General features: G+C 41.3%; 1 protein-coding gene across 4 annotated transcripts in view; it reads right to left on the minus strand.

Annotated features, from left to right (window-relative positions):
• Positions 1 to 18,366, minus strand: part of MAPRE2 (microtubule associated protein RP/EB family member 2) — a 100,869-nt gene that overhangs the window by 4,193 nt on the left and 78,310 nt on the right. For all 4 annotated transcript variants that reach the window (XM_063394616.1, XM_063394624.1, XM_063394607.1 and 1 more), the window contains 2 exons: positions 7,937 to 8,076; positions 3,304 to 3,462 (listed from right to left, as the gene is read on the minus strand). In XM_063394616.1, the coding sequence (XP_063250686.1) occupies positions 3,304 to 3,462; positions 7,937 to 8,076 (299 nt within the window). The remainder of the gene's footprint in view (positions 1 to 3,303; positions 3,463 to 7,936; positions 8,077 to 18,366) is intronic.

Raw genomic sequence — 18,366 nt, forward strand, 5'->3', positions numbered from 1 at the left:
AGATGCACTATTTGAAAGCCCACTTGTGCTGACTTTATGGGTCATGTATGTGCTTTCCTCTCCTTTGTACAATAGGAAAAGCCTCTAAGCACAGGGAGTGGAATCTACTCCACAGCTCTGAAGAGGAGTGGTGGCCCCTATTTTGCCAGGTTTATCTTTGATGGAAACAGTGAATCTTATAATGTAACTACCTCAAAAGTTGTTCTGAGACTTGGGACACATTTTTCAGTATGTACAGCTTGTATAAATACATGAAATGGGAACCATAAGAGTCCAATTACTTTGGGACTGTGGAATCTCATTGAACAGCATCACCTAATAAGGAAAGTAGTGGAAGATCTATTTAGAGCATTTATTTCTGGCTTGAGCTACATGACCACGGTCATCTGTCTCCCACGTTCAGAGATGGACCCTCTCGACCCTTAGATTCATCTGCCTCAAACTATTCAGCTGTGCCTGTAGACTGAAGAGTTAGACTATGAAAACCTGGTGTTGGGGAGGGTGGGGGCCTTTTCCAAAAGCAGCAGCAGATACAGAAGCTGCTAGAGCAGAAAGTTACCAAACCAGCTGCATTTCGAGCAATTGTTCTGGGAAATTGAGCAGAGCAACTGAGATACCCAACATGAGCAATTCTCCCAACTTCTACATGAACTGAGCCACAACAGCCTGCGTAGGAAAGCAAAAGCCTTCCTACATTTCTGCTTTATGCCAAGACCTAAACAGCTCTGGGATTCATAACCCAGACACAGAGCCTCTTCTTGTCCATCACTCTGAAGTTCTTCTAGTGTAGCACCCCATGACCAAGAGAGCTTGAAAAGTAGGGGCCACATCTTTCCACCAGTCAAATGTAGCCTTCTGAGCACTGTTCTCTGGCAACTTCGATATTTTTTGATGAAGAAGTAGGATTACAAATGACCAATTCATAACTAAAAATTATAAAGGTCTACGGACTGACCAGCCAAATGTTAAAGGACAGTAGAAGATATGATATCCCTCTTGCTTAGGCAGAGATATAATAATGAGGTTTAAGCAGAACTGTAACAGGGAAAATAAAAGGAAGGCTCCAAAGAGAAGGAACCAACTGTATTGATATTTGTGCTGCTCAAACTCACCAAAATCAAGCAAAAAAAACAATCGTTCAGTCTTAAAAAAATAGTTCTTATTGAATTAAGCAAAGCAGAAGCTTTAGGAGGTGACCCTTCTGAAACTACAGTATAAACTGAAATTCTGAGAAAAATAATTACCCCACTCCCTATCCCAAGACATGAACCTGATCAAAATCTCTTCAATGCAATACTATAATAATCAAACACCTGAGGAATGATTCTTTGAGGGACTAAACCCTATACTTGCATTTTGAATCATTCTACACATAATTCACCTAACAGCCTCATGGTCTGACTAGGAAAGCCAAACTGCTGTTACCAAGGGATTAACCTGCAAAATACTGAGAGATAAAGAATTTAACTTTGGACAAATTCATTACACAGAGTGAAAAAAACCCCAGATCTGAAGGGCAAAGCAGGGCAATATGGGAATAAAGTCCAAACCCAAAAAGTAGGCAAGATCTGAATCAGCTCTAAGCTACAGTCTTTGGTTTAGTGCTAATGCATTTGGGTCTTTCCTCAGCAAGTCACTGTTAAGCTGAAGGAACAAAAAGGAACAAAAAAATTGGGTGAGGAATGGCCTCTGTATTCCTCTCTGGAGGAGCAGTGCTCTCCTGCTGCAGTGACACACCCAGTCTGCAACAGCAACCACAATTCAGATGAAAGCACAGTTGTTATATGTAGCTCACATGCAGGCATGGATGATGATTTCAACAGAGAAAGGCTTGGAGGGAAGAAGCAGATAAAACACTGGGAAATGGACTGAAGTGGAACATTTTGAAATGTGTTCTGCCGGTAAGGAAGACTGCAGAAGGAAAAGCAACAAATGCATTCCTTGGTGTGGAACCACAATGCTATTTAAGCCAACAGACAAACAGATGTGGTAGGGGTATGGGGAGCAGAGATATTTTTCTGGCTTTGCTTTATAAATAAATCACTGCTCTTGAATCCAAAAGACATTTTCTCTGACCGCTGTATATATGTAACACTTTCACTCTGTTATCACATGCCTGGCAAATTTGTCTTATTGTTTATCCCTGTGAAAATAATGGTTTCCTCCTCCTTTTCCTCTCTAGCCACTCACTCTGCACTGCTGAACAAATCCTCCTTCCCTTGTCACTTCTCATCTGTGCAGTGGCACCTGTTAGCTTCAAACCTGTGCTTCTCACACCTAACTTTCCAACATTTAGTCCCTACATGAGCCTTTTTTAGAAAAAGGATGTTGAATTAGTAGTTCCTGCAGCACTAGTTTTGATGTAAGACCCAATCAGCTGACTACTGCTGCAACAGCTTTGTGGGAGCAGATTTAAGACAGCCCATGGTACCACAGTGCTGCCAAGGGATTAAGTTGATGCTTACACACTCTGGGGCCAAAGCCTTCCTCTGCTGGAGACTGAGGGGTAAATTGTCACTACAATCCATACAGGGATTTAGTTAACATGAATGGGAGTAGTTCAGCTAAATCTCCACTGAATCATTATCCCTCAATGTCTCTGAGGAATTTAACCAGCACCCTTTGCAGCTTCTTGCTTTGTTCAGTGTCTACAACATTAAGTCTAAGATGCAATGAGATTCTTGCTTAATCTTGCAGACAATACACTTCTAAAATTTTGCTAATGGAGGATTATTTGGTTTGCACAAGGAAGAATTCTGCCTATAGCAACAGGATAAAAATGCTAAAGAGCATTATCTTTGTAGGTATAATTATGTATTTGGCAACCTGCACCATACATATTCCAACACTGCCACATGGGCCAGAGAAGGTTCACAGCTGTAGACAGCAAACAGCATCTCTGCCAGAATTTTTGTGATTTTCAACACATTAAAGAGTATAAGCCTTCATGCACATAAGGGGAAGATGAAAAAAACCAAAACTAAGGCTCAGAACCATATGAAATCAATTTAAAATTGTGACACAGACTCTCTCCTTTTAGATAAAGCTCAGCAAACCCAGAATACAAAACCTACACTGAGGCAGTGAAAAGCAACAAACCTCTGAATCCTCTCCCCAAGCTAAAAAGTCTGTTGTTTGCAATTGCAAATGCAAGCCTCCTTTGTGGGGAAGAGTCACAGGAATCCTAGCTGCTACAGTTCTGCTGGCCTAAACACAAGCTATGGCCCAATACTATACCAATAAAATTTTACACAATTAAGCTTTTTTTTTTGTTGAAATAAAAACCATTAAGCTTCAACTTACGTGTTCATCTGAAGCATAAAGGACTTCCATTAGCCGATTGACAAGGTCATTATTCTCTCCCCCGTGTTCTTGGCAGAGAAGTTCAATCTCCCTTAATTTGCCAAAGTAGAAATCCCTTTCCTTCTCCACGCCTTCAAGTGCAAGTTTTAATGAATGTACCTGCATATCAACCAAGACAAGATGCATCAGTTTTGAGGTGCACTACAGACAAAAGACTTTAGTCTAAAATTTTGTGTGCTAAACAATCTTAAATACATATTCAATTTTACAGCTTGAAATGAAATTCAGTTTTCTTTTTGAGTGCTAAATTGAACCTTACCCCACACAAAACATTAAATCAGGCTACCCCACTATTCCCTCTAGATACATCCTAACCCCGATCCTTAAAGGTCAATTTTCTCAGCACTCTTTTGTACTGAAGCTCAAAGCAGCAGTTCAGAAATCAGGGCTACCTAAGCTCTGGTCTCCTAACAGGGCTGCCAGAAATGTCATGCAGTGGTAACTAATAAAACTTTCACCTCAGTACTTGCATTATTTTGTCTGAATAAATGTGTAGTTCTTGGGAAAGCTACAATACACCCTTGCCTAAAAATACATTGAACTAGCAGAGGAGGGAAGTAGTCTAAGTAGGAAATTAATAGGTCCTCTAGTCACCCATGTGGTATTGCTGTGCTGATTTTCCACCTCTCTGTTCTGCCTCCTCACTTACCACATTTTACAAACCTGTGTTTCAGCACTTTGCTGCCATGACTGGGTGCACCACGGCCTACCTGCTCTGACTGCTGTGCTGTTTCTACCAATAAATTCTCTCAAATGCCAAGTACCTTTCTCCTTGCAACCTTGTTCACAAGAGTCTTCAAGCTACGCTGTCAGCCTCAATTTCACCACTAGGACTGCTGCAAATAATTCAGGGGCAATGTAGCTGTTAATGATTAGGCTTTGTATAAATCATGACAGATGTTGCAATATATTTTTATACATATATATTTTAAAAAGAACAGTTTTGTGGGAGCATAACATATAAACTTCTGTGTAATGGGGTATACACAATCAGGACAACATCTAAGTGGCTTGGAAATTAGGAGGACAGCACTGCAAAAACCAACAGAAATAACCACAGATAAAGCTAGAGTTATCTATGTCTAAACACATTGACCCACCCCAATCACATCCAATTACAGCCAAATTAGCATTCACATTTTGAGGCCTGCAATTATACAAATGGTTTTCTAAGTAAAACATGCTAAATAAATTAAATCCTATCAGACTACATTTCAGTGAACTGATATGATTTAATAGAAACTTCTGTGCTGCCAGTTCCACTGCAAGTTAATTTATTTCCTTCACTAGTAAAAATACCAGCAGAGTTCAAACAATGCTTTGATAGCCTACTAAATCCTTTCAGTTTGTTTTTCCATGGCTGCTGAGCTAGGGATGCCTTTTTCTGACCTTTGATTGCACTCTCAAAGGCGTCAAGCAGCAAAACTGACCTGTTACCAAAGCAGGATCACAGGGCATCTCCTTTATGCACCAATTCATTTCTGACCAGCTGCCTGAGTGTGACACTCAAGTCTTCCCTTGACAGTTTGAATCCATTACAGATATAATGGCCAGTCACCTTAAAATCAACTATTTTTTTTACAAAAGTAGGAACAGCAAAATGAAACAAGAGTTTACAATATTCTGGTCTACAGATGAAGACCTCATACTTAGGATGTGCCTTCTGGAACTGCCACAACTTGTTGCTTGAGAGCAATGCCTGAACCCAGCCAGAATAAGAATGTAACTGCTTCCAGATCTCTTGCTCTGTGCTTGCTAGAGCTTGGGAAAACAATGAACTTCAGCTGAAAAATTGGCAGCTAATAGCTGAGCCTATCTCCCCTTCTGACCTATTTACTATGAAGACATTCTCCTGTTTTCATTCTCTCACATTCATGCTGTTTAAAGAAACAAAATCATTAAATTATGTATATAAGCATGGAGTTAATTAACTACTGCACATAGTAAACATTGTTATAACCATTGTAATAACTGTTTTTCCTTCAGTTCCAGCTACCCGTCTGTGCCATGTGAGTCCGTATCTCTTCAGATACTTTGCACATCTGCATCCCACTTCTTCCTTCCAGGAGCATGCCAAAAGGCTGACACTTGAGGAACAGCTCATATAAACTCCCATGCTCTATTTCTGGACCAAAAGTACCCCTCTGCAACCCAGTTAATGGGTGCAAAGGCAGCAGCTCTTCTTGGCTGGTCTTTTCTCTGATGGCACTTACTGGTAGCATGGATACACACAGGATGGCGGAGCCAGGCTGCAGATTAGACCAAACTCTAGGCAAAAAGCCACAATGATGCTGTTTTCAGAAACTACATGTTTATCAGCACACAGCTAATAGTTTCTGGGACCATTCTCATATGTAGAAGTCCCTTCTCTGTACGCAATAGCCCCTGGTTTGTATGGTCACCTCAGCTGCACCCAGACACTCTTTGGGAGAGTTAGTTGCCACAGACCAAAGACACAACCACAGACCACTTGGTTATTTTAATGCTTTGGGTAATCAAGTTCCAGAGCAGAGTGACACTCTGTGGAATTTAATTTTGGAGTTTAATTTACTAGCATAGTTGGAAAATGATTTTAAGAGAAACTTTAAAATTGTAGGGAGCCATTAACTGGCAAATGCTGGGGATGGTTTACAATTATTGCAAATAGCTCATTAAGCTACACTATGGTAAAACATACTGTACAGACATCCCCACTAATTAAACTTTTCTGCTACAAATTGCATGGAAGTTCAGATGTTTCCGTCTCCCTCAGCTGCTGTCCATGAAAGGGATGAAAAAACTATTAAAGCCACAGAGGACCCTGAAATCCAAGACACAATTCAGCACTTCTTATTATAATCAACACAGAAACACGGTAACAGTGGCTGCTGCCCTCATCTCCACAACTGCTGCAGAGTAGAAAAAAACAGACAATTTGGCTCTTGCAGCATGTTCACACTGGGGGTCAGGAAAACCTGGCTCAGAGCTGCTTGCAGCATAGCTTTTTTGGCTCATGTAATATGGTCATGGTTTACAAGTATCCATTAGTGGGAAATGAGACACCAAGTGCTGTCAGCATTAAGAAAAAAAGCCTTCCAGACCATTCAAGCTAGATGATGTCTCTTAAAACCTAGCTATTAAATAATCAGTTTTTCAAATCCTCGAAATTTCTTCTTCTTCTCTTTGGTGGTGAGGGAAATCATCAGTTTTCCTTCAGGGCTATTTGTATATAAAGCTTAAGGTTTTCACACATGGAACGTGCTAGGAATATGTTAGCAGTGGATGTGATAGTGACTGTCTATTTCAGTAAAGATCAAATATTTTTGTGTTGCTCAATGCCAACCAACTCTTCCTCCTGAAGCAAACACATTCTGACTCCTGAGTACAAATGTCACGGTTTAAGTTGCATTAAGCCGACGTTTGAACTCTGCTCGACATTGATTAAAAAAAAGATTCCATGAAAAATATATACATCCATTCCTTGTGCAACATTTAAAAACTTTTCTATTGCAGCAAGAATCTAGAGCTCACTTTGAAAGCTGGTGGACCCTCTTGTGCTCTGCTGCTCAGAAGGATACCCTGAACCTGCAGAATGCCGTGTCTGCGATGTGGCTATCCATCCACCACCTTCAGTGCACAACCCATCAAAAACTTGCCAACAGTGCCCCAGCAAACTGAAATCTTCGCTGCCCAGGTCAATGGAAGCCTGAAACTGAAATGCCCTTAACTGTGGAAAATTATACCTGATCCAGAATAACGACTGCTTCCTGAATGCAGCTGCCAGGAACTCTAAAATCTGAGTTTTTTCCTTTCCAGTTTCCCTCACCAAGGACAAATACAGGGATCAGGCATCATATATATTAATGGCATTTACACTATTCTGACAGCACAGTCTGAAGTCAGATGCAGGTATTTATTCTTGTCCAGTGTAGATACTTGCAGTTCAGAAATGAGAGAATGGTGTAAAGCTCCAAAGCATAAACAAAAATGAAGCCCTTACATTCCTAACATTACAGAAATTCTGAACCTTTTAAATTATATCACAGAACATTATTTATAACATAACTAAGTAGTCTCAGAAAGGTAGATCACATTTTTAAATGAAAATGGTGTTAGCTTCTTTAACACCTTCCTTCCAGAAAGCAGAGCATAATGCTCTAGTCTCTCTTTAATTGCAGATCTCTTAACACCTTGGGATGACAAACAGGATTGTTTTCTCCACAGTGGCACATTAAATGATTTATTTCAAATTAGTAATATACAAGAGCAAAGACATTATTCAGATTTTTCCCATCCGGGTGAAATAAAAGATATATTTCAACATCTAATAAAATCATCATGCTTCAGCAAGACTTAACTGTCACTCCTAAGATCATAATTTAAAAATATTGGCAAAAAATGAGTCATCTCTGCCAGACATTATTTTTTACAATAAATCTCTCTCTCTCTCTTTTTTTTTTCCTTTCCAGCTGAACTATTTCCACTTTTATCCCTTCGTAATTCTGGAGAGCATCATTCATCAGAAGATAATATTAGATTTTGAGTCTGCCTGTGACAATGAATGCATCTACTTTTGTGCCTCAAGCAAATTTACCTGTTCACTGAGCTGTATGACTTGAGTTTCCAAATCTTTATCTGATTTGGATGCCGAGCTGCTTGGTGCAGCTTTTTTTGCTGAAGATGGGCGAGAAGGTGTTGATCCTGGTTTAGAAGCTGGACTGGATTTAGCAGCACCTGAAAAACACAATAAATAAGTAAACAACAGAAAGATTGATCTCTGTAATAAATAAATTCCTATTAACCTGGCACTGAAACACAGGTATTGATTTTACAGCCTTCCATCCCCTCTCTTACTTCAAGGAGACAGTAGAGGAAGTTCCACTGCTGTTATGCCTTGGGAAAGAAAAAACCACATTTACTACCAATCGGAGTTTGCTACTGAGAGTGAGGTGACTCTAAAACAAAAATAAACAACATTAAACCAGGAATTAAAAGTTCCCTTAGATCTGAGCAGCTTTCAGCTTAAAAAAAAAATGCTGTTAAGAGAGCCTTCCCCCAGCCCATTACTTAACATACATAGCTACCCTCAATTTCCCTGGAGCAAGACAGAGCTGAAATAAACTCAGCTAAACTGTCTCTGTGCTTTTCTCATTTTCAAATGTAAACCATCCCTGAGACAAGGGCATTGAAACTCAGACAGAACAATTAAACCTACTGGTGAACTCACCATAGTGAGTTGACCATAGTGACCAGTAGATGTGTTTTGATCTCCTTAGATTTTCCTATTTCTTTTTAATTACTTGTGCTGCTAATCCGCCAGAATATGGAGCAACATCTTCACCAGCAAAAATGGCAAGTAGAGTGCATACAGATACTCCTTTTCCACAGTGACTTGGCACATAAATGCCTAAGCAGAGCAACAGTTGTGTGAAAGGGTCTGCAGTGCCTTCAGAGGAACCTCCCAGGCAGCTCCTCACACCTTGCTCTGCCTCTCCATCTTTCCTCTCTTGATGCTGGCTGCCTGACTCAGCCACTCATCCCATACACGAGTGCCTGGCTCACAGCTCTCCCCCTGCCTCAGCTCCCACAGGCACTGCACTCTGGCTCGGCCTCCTCCTTATTCCCTCCAACAAGGAATAAATTTGAGATGCACTGGACAGACATCTGATACAGAAACTGGTTTGGTTAAGAAGACAAAACAGAAACCCAGCCTCTCTCTGGCCTATTTGATTGGATTTATTAAGCAGGAACGTGAATCAGCAGCACCCATGCCCATCACTGTTTCCTACAAAGAGCAAAACACAGTTGTCCAAACGTGCTGACAGGTTCCATGCCATTCTCCACCATCAAATACTGAATGCTGTCAGCTCGGAAGCCTGAGCCACAAAGGAGGCAGCCCTAATCCAGCAGGCACCCAGCTCCTAGCTGAGCTCTGAGCTTGCTGCTTACCAGTTCCAGAGGGATTCTGCCCTGGCTTTCTCAGCAGCCATCTTCTACCCCACACCTCGCCAGCTGCTCCTCCCAAAGGATTACTTGATTTATGGCACACTACAAATTGTTCCAAAGTTGTCATTTCCACAATGTATCCTCAGTGTCAGACAATGCTTTAATAAAGCAATTATTTGTAAAACAAATGTATTAAAAAAAAAAAAAAGCCATGACAAGGAAGAAACTGCAAGGAGGCAGGGAGAGGAAGAGGAAGAGACAGCCTGTGGGCCTGTCCATATGCCCAGACCATGGAGCTCACAGAGCCACTGACCTAGAACTGTGACAGTGGTTCATTGGAGGAGCTGGAAAGCGATGGGAAAGGAGAGCAGCAATGGGTTATTTAATCAAGCTTAAGCTTTCCTGATTTAGTCACAGGCCTCCCTCGGTAGCAAGCATCTCCTCCTACCCCTACGGATAACTCTGTATTAACTGGGTCACCTGAAGCCAACAGAACACAAACAAACAACTAGATAATCCAGTCAGCATGTGTAAACATTTCTGTGTAAGACATTTCTGTCCTTTTCTATGCTCTTTAATATAAGACAGATAAGGAAAAAGAAGCATACTGGTGGGTTTTTTTGTGGTTTTGTTGTGGTTTTTGTTTCCCCCTTTTGTTTGCTGTTTTTTGTTTAGGTTTTGTTTCTTTTAGAAACTGGCGACTCCGACAGCTTCCATGTCTATTGCATACACAAACTCTTCTCTAGCAGATTGCAGATATAGTACACAGGCTTGCTAAAGTTGGGAAAAATCACCGTTGTGTATATGTCTGAAATGAAACTTCCTTTCACATCATACTTAGATCAGCAAAGAATAAATCATTTGTTGAAAAACATTAAAAATACTAAGATCTTTTGCTGCCATTTTTCTTTATGAAATTGCCTAAAATTTGGCATTTTGCCTTCAATGCTTTCTAGGTTCAGCCCATATTTTGGCTAACTGAAAATCAGCTGCTTTAGAGCAGGATTGCTAAAACATTCTCAAAGCCAGGAAAATAATTTTCATTTGGATTCACAGATAAACAGAAGTAAACTAGTGTCAAAATATGCAACAAGAACACACACATGAAATAAAATCTCTTTTACTGTAGCACTCTAGTTGTATCTCAAGTTATTTAATGATCAAAGCATCAACTTCTTATTGTATTATACAACTACAAGATGCAGGTTCAGGGTATCAAGTGAAAAGTAAATGCTTTAAGGGTAGGACAGAGAGAGCTAAGGAAAGAGCAGGCACAAGCATTTGATCCCCAGGTAGTCTCTCTAATTTGCAGGTGCCCTCCCAGAGCGTGCTGAGCAAGCCTCATCACCAGTGCCTGCAGCACTGATATGTGGCATTATATTCTGCCCTCCTTTGAAGACAACAAAGCCTTTTGATTTTCTACAGCAAAGTGCCACTTTAAAAAGTCCAGACAAATCAAAAGAAATCAACTTTTGCTCTACTGCTCAGGATCAGCTCTTAAATGACCACGATATTCCAATTTCAGTAACACAGATAAAAACCAGCCAGCTGGTTACCAGGAGGTATCAGCGACAGCTGGATAGAACTTAACTGCAATGGAGAATGCTTAGGGATTTCTAATTTAAAATTTCCTGGAGGAAAAAAAGCTTTACTGCACATTTATTCTAAGGCATCAGTTTTATAATCAGCTCAGAAGTAAGCTTCCATTCTAGCAGAAGTCGAATTTCATAAAATAATTCAAGGATGCTGGTTGGTAGAGTAATGCAAAGTACTTGAAACACAGAGATATCTAAACAGAGACAAAAGATCTTGATAGACTTAATGACTTGGTGTTGAGCAATGGCGTTGCAGTCAATTAGTGCCATAATGGAATAGCTCCTAATGCACTGCTCAGAGGGACTACATAACCCAAGCAGTTTAAATTCTTTCCAACATCATATCTTCCATGAAAATATTTATATATAACCCATTTACACATTCTGAGAAAGCATGAAACTTTATACAGGTATTTTAGGTAAAAACTATCCAATAATGATCTCTTTTCCCTGATCAGTGGGAGAACTGCATTGTAATCAGCAACTTAACTGGTTTGCCATTATGAATTCCTCTTCAAGCTTACTGCTGATCAAAAAGAAATGCAGGGCCCTTCCCAGGAAAGGAATATCCCCATGCCCTAAAACATGCTGGTAGCCAAAAGACTGGAAAGCACTGTGGCAGAAAAGGATTTGGGTGTCCTGGTGGACACGGAGTTAAGCATGAGCCAGCAGGCTGAGGGAGATGATTCTTCCCCTCCAGTCAGCACTGGTGAGGCACAGGAGGAATGCCTGGTTCAGTCCAGGACTCCCCAGGACAGACAGACATGGGTGAACTGGAGAAAGCCCAACAACAGGCCACAAAGACAAAGGGAATGGAGCACTTCACGTACAAACAATGTCAGAAAGCCATGTCTGTTCAGCCTGGAGAAGAGGCTTCAGGGGGATCTTATCTACACCTCAAAAGAAGGTGCAAAGAAGGTAGGAAACAGGCTCCTTTCAGTGGTCCCCAAAGGCAAAAGGCACAAAATGAAACACAAGAAATTCCATTTAAACATAAGAAAAAACCTCTTCACCCTGAGGGTAATCAAATACTGGACCAAACTGTCCAGAGAGGTTGAGGGGTTTCCAGCTTCAGAGATACTCAAAATGTGACTGGATACGGTCCTGGGCAACCAGCTGAAGGTGACCCTGCTTTCAGCAGAGCAGTCTGACTGAATGATCTCAGAGGTGTCTTCCCACCTCCACTGCTCTGTGAGAACTTCTGTGACAGCATGCTCTGATTTTGGGTCAATGCTGGGTTCCAATTAGAATTTCTTTGTAAACAGTACTGCAGCTGTTTCAGTTAGCACCTGGATAACATTTTGTACCTGCCCACATAACACTAGCAGAGATGAGAAAAGTAAATTCAAAATTGAAGGACAAATTATTCTGTTCTTGTACTGAATTAAGTAAAGATGAGCCAGCTTTGAAATGCATTAGAGGTTTCCATCTGTGGTACTCCAGAAACAATTACTAGTCAGTCCCCCATAATTAAATGTATCCCATGCAGTTTCAGCTTCACTATTCTTTTTGCTGAATACCTAAGTTCTACAAAAAGATGCAAACTTCTGCAACATAAAACAGAGGATGTTGGCACTGTGCAGGTTTGGGTACAAAAAAGCTAGGCTGCAAATTCCAGTTCTCTTTACATCACAGGCACAGTCTTGTAGACAAGAGACCTACTTAACATTTAGAGAGAAATCTTCCTTGAAGCTATATGAGTAATTAGTATGCTGTTAAATATTTATGCAAAATTTCAAGAAAACATGTGCATGAATACAGTGTGGACGTGCATGAGGAGAGTGTGGAGAGCAATGGAAGCCCTGAGCAAGCACAAGACTTGGCTGAGCCCACACAACCACTGCTTCAGTGGAATTTGGGAATCACTCACAGTCTATTTTAGTCAAATTAAAGGATTTCATAAAAAGAATATTCCTGACTCATGCCACAGGAGAAAAACCAAACCCAACAAGAGGCCACAGTAATTTCTTCACAAGCTAAAGAAAAACTCTCCACCCGCTTAAACCAACAGAGCAAGAACAGTAGATTAATTAATATTCACACACTCTTATCATTGTAGCTACACCAGGACACAAGAAAATGGACAATCTAGGAACACTTAATGAAATAAGTAATGACAAATGATACTTAATGGGAATTAAATGACCTCAGACAAAATCTGACTTTCCAAATCCCAACTCAGTGTGGTGCAGCTGTCCTAATTATTTAGTGGTACCACCTTCCCCTGGCTGGCAGGACCCTTCTGTCCTGTCAGCTCCCCAAACCAGCCTTCACTGCTGCTGGTCCAGTACAGCCTGGTGAGCTCTGCACTCGTCCTCTCTGCCAGACAGCTGGCAAAGAGAAGTGTGTATGAGCACTTGAAACTTTCACAATTTCAAGAGAGCTATCCAAGTAAGAAAGTCCAATGGAGGCCACTTGTCAAATGAAAAAGTTTTACTGATGGCATGACTGCCTCAGTTTGTCTTTAATACAAGATTTGATAGAAGGGAACTAACCAAAGCCCTTCCCCCATCATAAATGAAGACTTTACTCTAGATTGAAAATAACCAATATTTATTTATTATTTCAAATAATCAACAACTACTACTTCTTCTCAACTGAAACCTCTATTTGCTCTAGAAACATCTTAAAATATGCAAACATTTATCTTCAGTGGATGAAACCATTCCACAGTCTTAACAGAAGAACACAATTTAAAATTTCAAGTGCTCTTAAAAATCTGTGTTTTCTAAAATCTCACTGTCTGCTTAGCTATAAGGAGAAAGCAGTCTCAAAAGGAAAATCTGAAAAAATCTTCCAAGAAATTCATGTTGGAAAATGAAAGAATGTGCAAACATTTGTGCAACACAGACACTCAAATCACACCCATGGTACACTGAAAATTAAGATAGCCATTTTCACCACTGCTTTTCCAAACACAATCACCTCTCTTGAAAAAAGGCCCTGGCTCCTACACTGCAAGCACGTTGCCTGCTGGTCTAAATTCTTGAGCTCAGTGGGTTTAAAAATTAAATTCTCCACATGCTGGCAGGGGAGATGTGTCTGTATTACAGCAGAGCCACTTCACCTCCCAGGCCGGCCCTGTCACTGCACATGCTGTTCCCCTGGGTTAGTACAATTCCTTGGCCTTGTATGAACTAGGGATGAAAACACTCTCAGTTCGTAGCCCTGCAGCTCTTTCCATCTCCAGCTCTGCCACGCTGTCCTGGAGCACTGTACCACTGTGAGCAGATTGCCATTGCCAACACTTACTGCCTGCCACTGGGGAAAAAGGTAGCAAGTCTTGTTAGAAAGGAAAAAAAAGAAAAAAGGCATTAGGAGTTCTCTAGTCTCCCGGGAATCCTAATTGTATCATTAGCTGCTAAAATAAAGACCAGTCTCACTGAGTATTTTTATCCCTCAAAATTAATTTACAGCACATCTGTCACAGCAGGATATACCATTTCCCTACAGAAAATCAGTATTTCTCTTGTGCAGTTGGCTTTTCGATGGCACATTATATATAATGCATTCATGCACAAACAGTTCATTCTGCCCTGGTTATTTTCCCTGTCATAGCGTGAGTATTTTTAGCCCTCATCATGTGATCCTCCAGTATTTTCCAGCTCTGCTTTAGTCATCCTGCTCTCACTGAATATTTCAAACTAAAAAAATCTAACAGCCTTCAGATCTAAGAATCTCTAACATTTTTAGCTTACATGCAAGTAATTTTATTAAGCTGTCTTATACCCGTGTATATTTGACACCCCACACCCATACACTAGAGAGTGCTCCATGGAGATTTGCTCTGACATACAGGAATCCTTACATAAGACACTAAGCTAAAATCCTGACAACCTGATCGCTATTTTCAATTTTGATCAGATGAAGCCTTTTCCGCTATTTCCCACGGGGAACATTAGAACTGGCACAAACAACAGTGCCCTAATATTTTAATCCTGCACCACAGTTCTGACTCTACATCTGTAGGCTGTTTACATTACAGAAGAGCGGAGGCTGGAGGAGATCGAAAGGCGGCTCAGGGCTGGCAGATGGCATTAGATCTAAAAGCAGCTGTGGTGCTGCTGCCAGAGAGCCTCCAGCGGTGCTCTGTGCTGCTCCCTGAAGGAGAAGAGACCCTCATTTCCCCACCCAGGAGCTGCATTCACCTAGGGAAACCTTGCTGCTCCTACTGTTTCTAGAAGCAGACTGTGGCACGTTCCCAAACCCACCCACCCACGGCACGGTCAGCCCCGCCACAAATCGGCTCTGTCTCCGAAGGGAGGGACAAGGCAGCACGAGGGTGGCACAGCAGATTACTTGTGGGGACCTATCTGTGCTTCCATGTCCGAGCTGCATTAGCCTTGACCTGCGCTGACTCCCCAGTAGGATCACCTTTGGAATGGGAAGGGCTGTGGCTGCTGGCCTGCCCACCAATTAACACAAAACACAGCACATTTTTAGACTTCTTGAGTTTTGGGTTGTTTTAAAAGTGTTTCTTTTTCAAATTAAACTAGGACCACACTCTGCATTTATAGATATACAGGTTAATATCCATTTATAGGTACAGGAAGCAGCTACCTGATACCAGGCATCCCATCATGCTTTAGAGTCTGATTAAAACATCAAAAATAATTTTAATTCATGCCAGTACCTTTCTGGATAAGCTTTCTGAGCAACCCTTAAAGATCTGACCACTTGTTAACTCAAGGACATATATCTTAGTCTACCTGTGAAAATACATTGTTAGAACATTGTTATAATGCAGTTATGCATAGTCAACAATCCTCTCCTAAATCACTCAAGCCCAAAACTCAGTCAAAGAGCACCAGAAGAGTTACTGCTTGGAGCAACAGGAATCACCCAGAATGCATATGCAACTGCTAGTAGCTAAAATGAATTATTTCTTTAGAAATACATATATCTAATCGATGTAGAATAGGGATATATTTAAAGCCTGCCAAACCCCTAAATATGAATGAGTACCCATATATCTGCTTCATCCTGCCACCACACAATAGATGTGTACACGTAGGTATGTCCACTGCACGCTGTTTAAAAGCTTTCAGATTATGCAGAAAGATCTTTTGGGTTCTTTATTTTGTTAAAGAACTGACTTGGTAGTATTAAAACTTCAAAACTTCACTGTTAACATGGAGCAAATCACACAAATCAATAATGGCACCAGGCTGCGTGGTGTGATCACGTGCTGGAGGGAAGGAGTGCCATCCAGAGGGACCGTGGCAGGCCGGAGAGGTGGATCTGTGCAAACCTCATCAAGTTCAACACAGCCAAGTGCAAGGTCCTGCACGTGGGTCAGGGCAATCCCAAGCACAATACAGGCTGGATAGAGAATGGATTGAGAGCAGCCCTGAGAAGGACTGGGGGGTGTTGGTTGATGAGAAGCGCAGCATGACCCATCTATGTGCCCTTGCAACCCAGAAGGCCAACAATATCCTGGGTTTTATCTTTTGGTTCCTATAGCAGCTGTAATGAGTACTCCTTCACTTCAAGGTAAGTACGGAAGACAGAGGTACAGAAGCACATATTTCATGGTAATTTCCCAGCTGCCCAGAACTTGCTCCTGCATCATCCCAATTTAGTCCCAAACAGCAGGAGATGAGGCACACACAGGTTTGCAGATGCATATGGAACAACTCCCAGGGCATCAGTAAAAGCTCCCATTCCTCCCAACGTGCAGGTTCTGTTGGGGTGAGGGGAGGCACAAAGGCACCACACATCAGTGCCATGACAATGTGCTCACCCAGAATTCAGTAAACCCACAGCATGACTGACACCTAACTGAATTAGTTCTGTTCCGAGACGCAAGCAGCAAGAAAAGCTGAACTCTCATTTCACCCAGCATCATGTAATGTCCATACCCTACCATTCTCAGTTCAGAAATTAAACTAGTGTCCTGCCAGTTATACATCTGGACAACATAAAGTTAATAATGAAGGAAGTTTTCCATGAAAAAAGCTAATTCTCACAGCTACAGGATCTTCTCAAATCACACTATCTCAGTTGTACAATCCCATACAAAGGCTGGGAAGGCACAGGACATGCTCTTCATACAACCAACAACAAAACATGACATTACTGCATTATCCTCCATATCAGCTGGCTGGTTCTACTCCAGTGGCTATTCAATTTCTGTAGGATTGTCACCTCCACAGCTTTAATTTGGATGACACATTTGTGACTTTGGGAAGAACAGACCATCTGTAAGAAGATTTAACGAGCACAGTAAACTCTGTGTTTAATGAAAGTGTCTTTTCCAATTTCTGAACTGTACAACATCTTGACATTAGCACTTGGGTTTTCTTTTTCCAAAGGGCGTGCAAGACATCTCATGGAAAATTGGAGCATGCCAGATCCTGAAATTCAGAAGTTCAGGCACAAATGGTGCAAAACAAGGATGTAAACAAGCTTTAGAAGCCCAGAGTAGCACTGGCCTGCTATTAGGAGCCCCATTTCCTGGAAGCACTAATGAGCTGAAGGCTGCTGGCCAAATATGCTCCACTTTGACGTCAGAAGTGATCAGAGCAGAACACTGAAATCTGGGTAGGATTCCAGAGCACAAGGCAGCCTAAAAGCGAGGGTGCTTCATGCTTCACACTTGCCCCTGCCTTTGTGAATACTGGTGCATATCCAAACCCACGACAGGACACAGATTTAAAATCAACTACTATTAATCCTTATTTGAGGAATGGGTTAGCATAAATCCAGGACAAACCAATAAAGGAATTAGGTGTGTGTGCATGTGTATTTCCATATGCACAAACCTACGTCCAGTAACACTTTTTTAGTGACTATTTTTTCTTAAATGTTAGCTGCTCTCCTGTTCACCCAATTCTCAGTTAAAAAAATGGCACCTGCTTAGTGACTAGTCATACCCACATTCAGAAGGGGAAAGTGAGAAAATTCATGGGTTGAGACAAAGACAGTTTAATAGGTAAAACAAAAGCCATGCAAACAATTCATTCACCACTTCTCATGGGCAGGCAGGAATTAACCCACCTCCAGGAAAGCCAGACTCCATCACCCATAATGATGTGATTTGGCAAGACAAATGCTGTAACTCTGAACATCCCTCTCCACCCTTCTCCTTATTCCCCCAGCTTTTCTAGCTAAGCACGATGCAATGTGGTATTGATTATCTGCTCAGCCTGTTGGGGTCAGCTGTCCTGGCTGCATCCCCTCCAAACTTCTTGGGCACCCCCAGCCTGCTTGGGCAAGGCAATGTGAGAAACTGAAAAGCCTGGACTCTCTGTAAGCACTGATTAGCAATAATTAAAACATCCATGCCTTATCAACACTCTTTTAGTTTTAAATTCAAAATTTGGCACTAATCTCCTCTGAAGTGTTATCTTTACCCTAGCAAAACTCAATCCAAGCACAGAACAAAAAATTAGAAGACTGAGGTATCTTTGTGAATGAGCAAAAACTGCATGTTTTTCAGATAGAAGGACTATCATAACCAAACAATAAGCACACATAAACC

Source organism: Prinia subflava, chromosome 1, assembly GCF_021018805.1.
Source record: "Prinia subflava isolate CZ2003 ecotype Zambia chromosome 1, Cam_Psub_1.2, whole genome shotgun sequence".
In the NCBI taxonomy this organism is placed as follows: domain Eukaryota; kingdom Metazoa; phylum Chordata; class Aves; order Passeriformes; family Cisticolidae; genus Prinia; species Prinia subflava.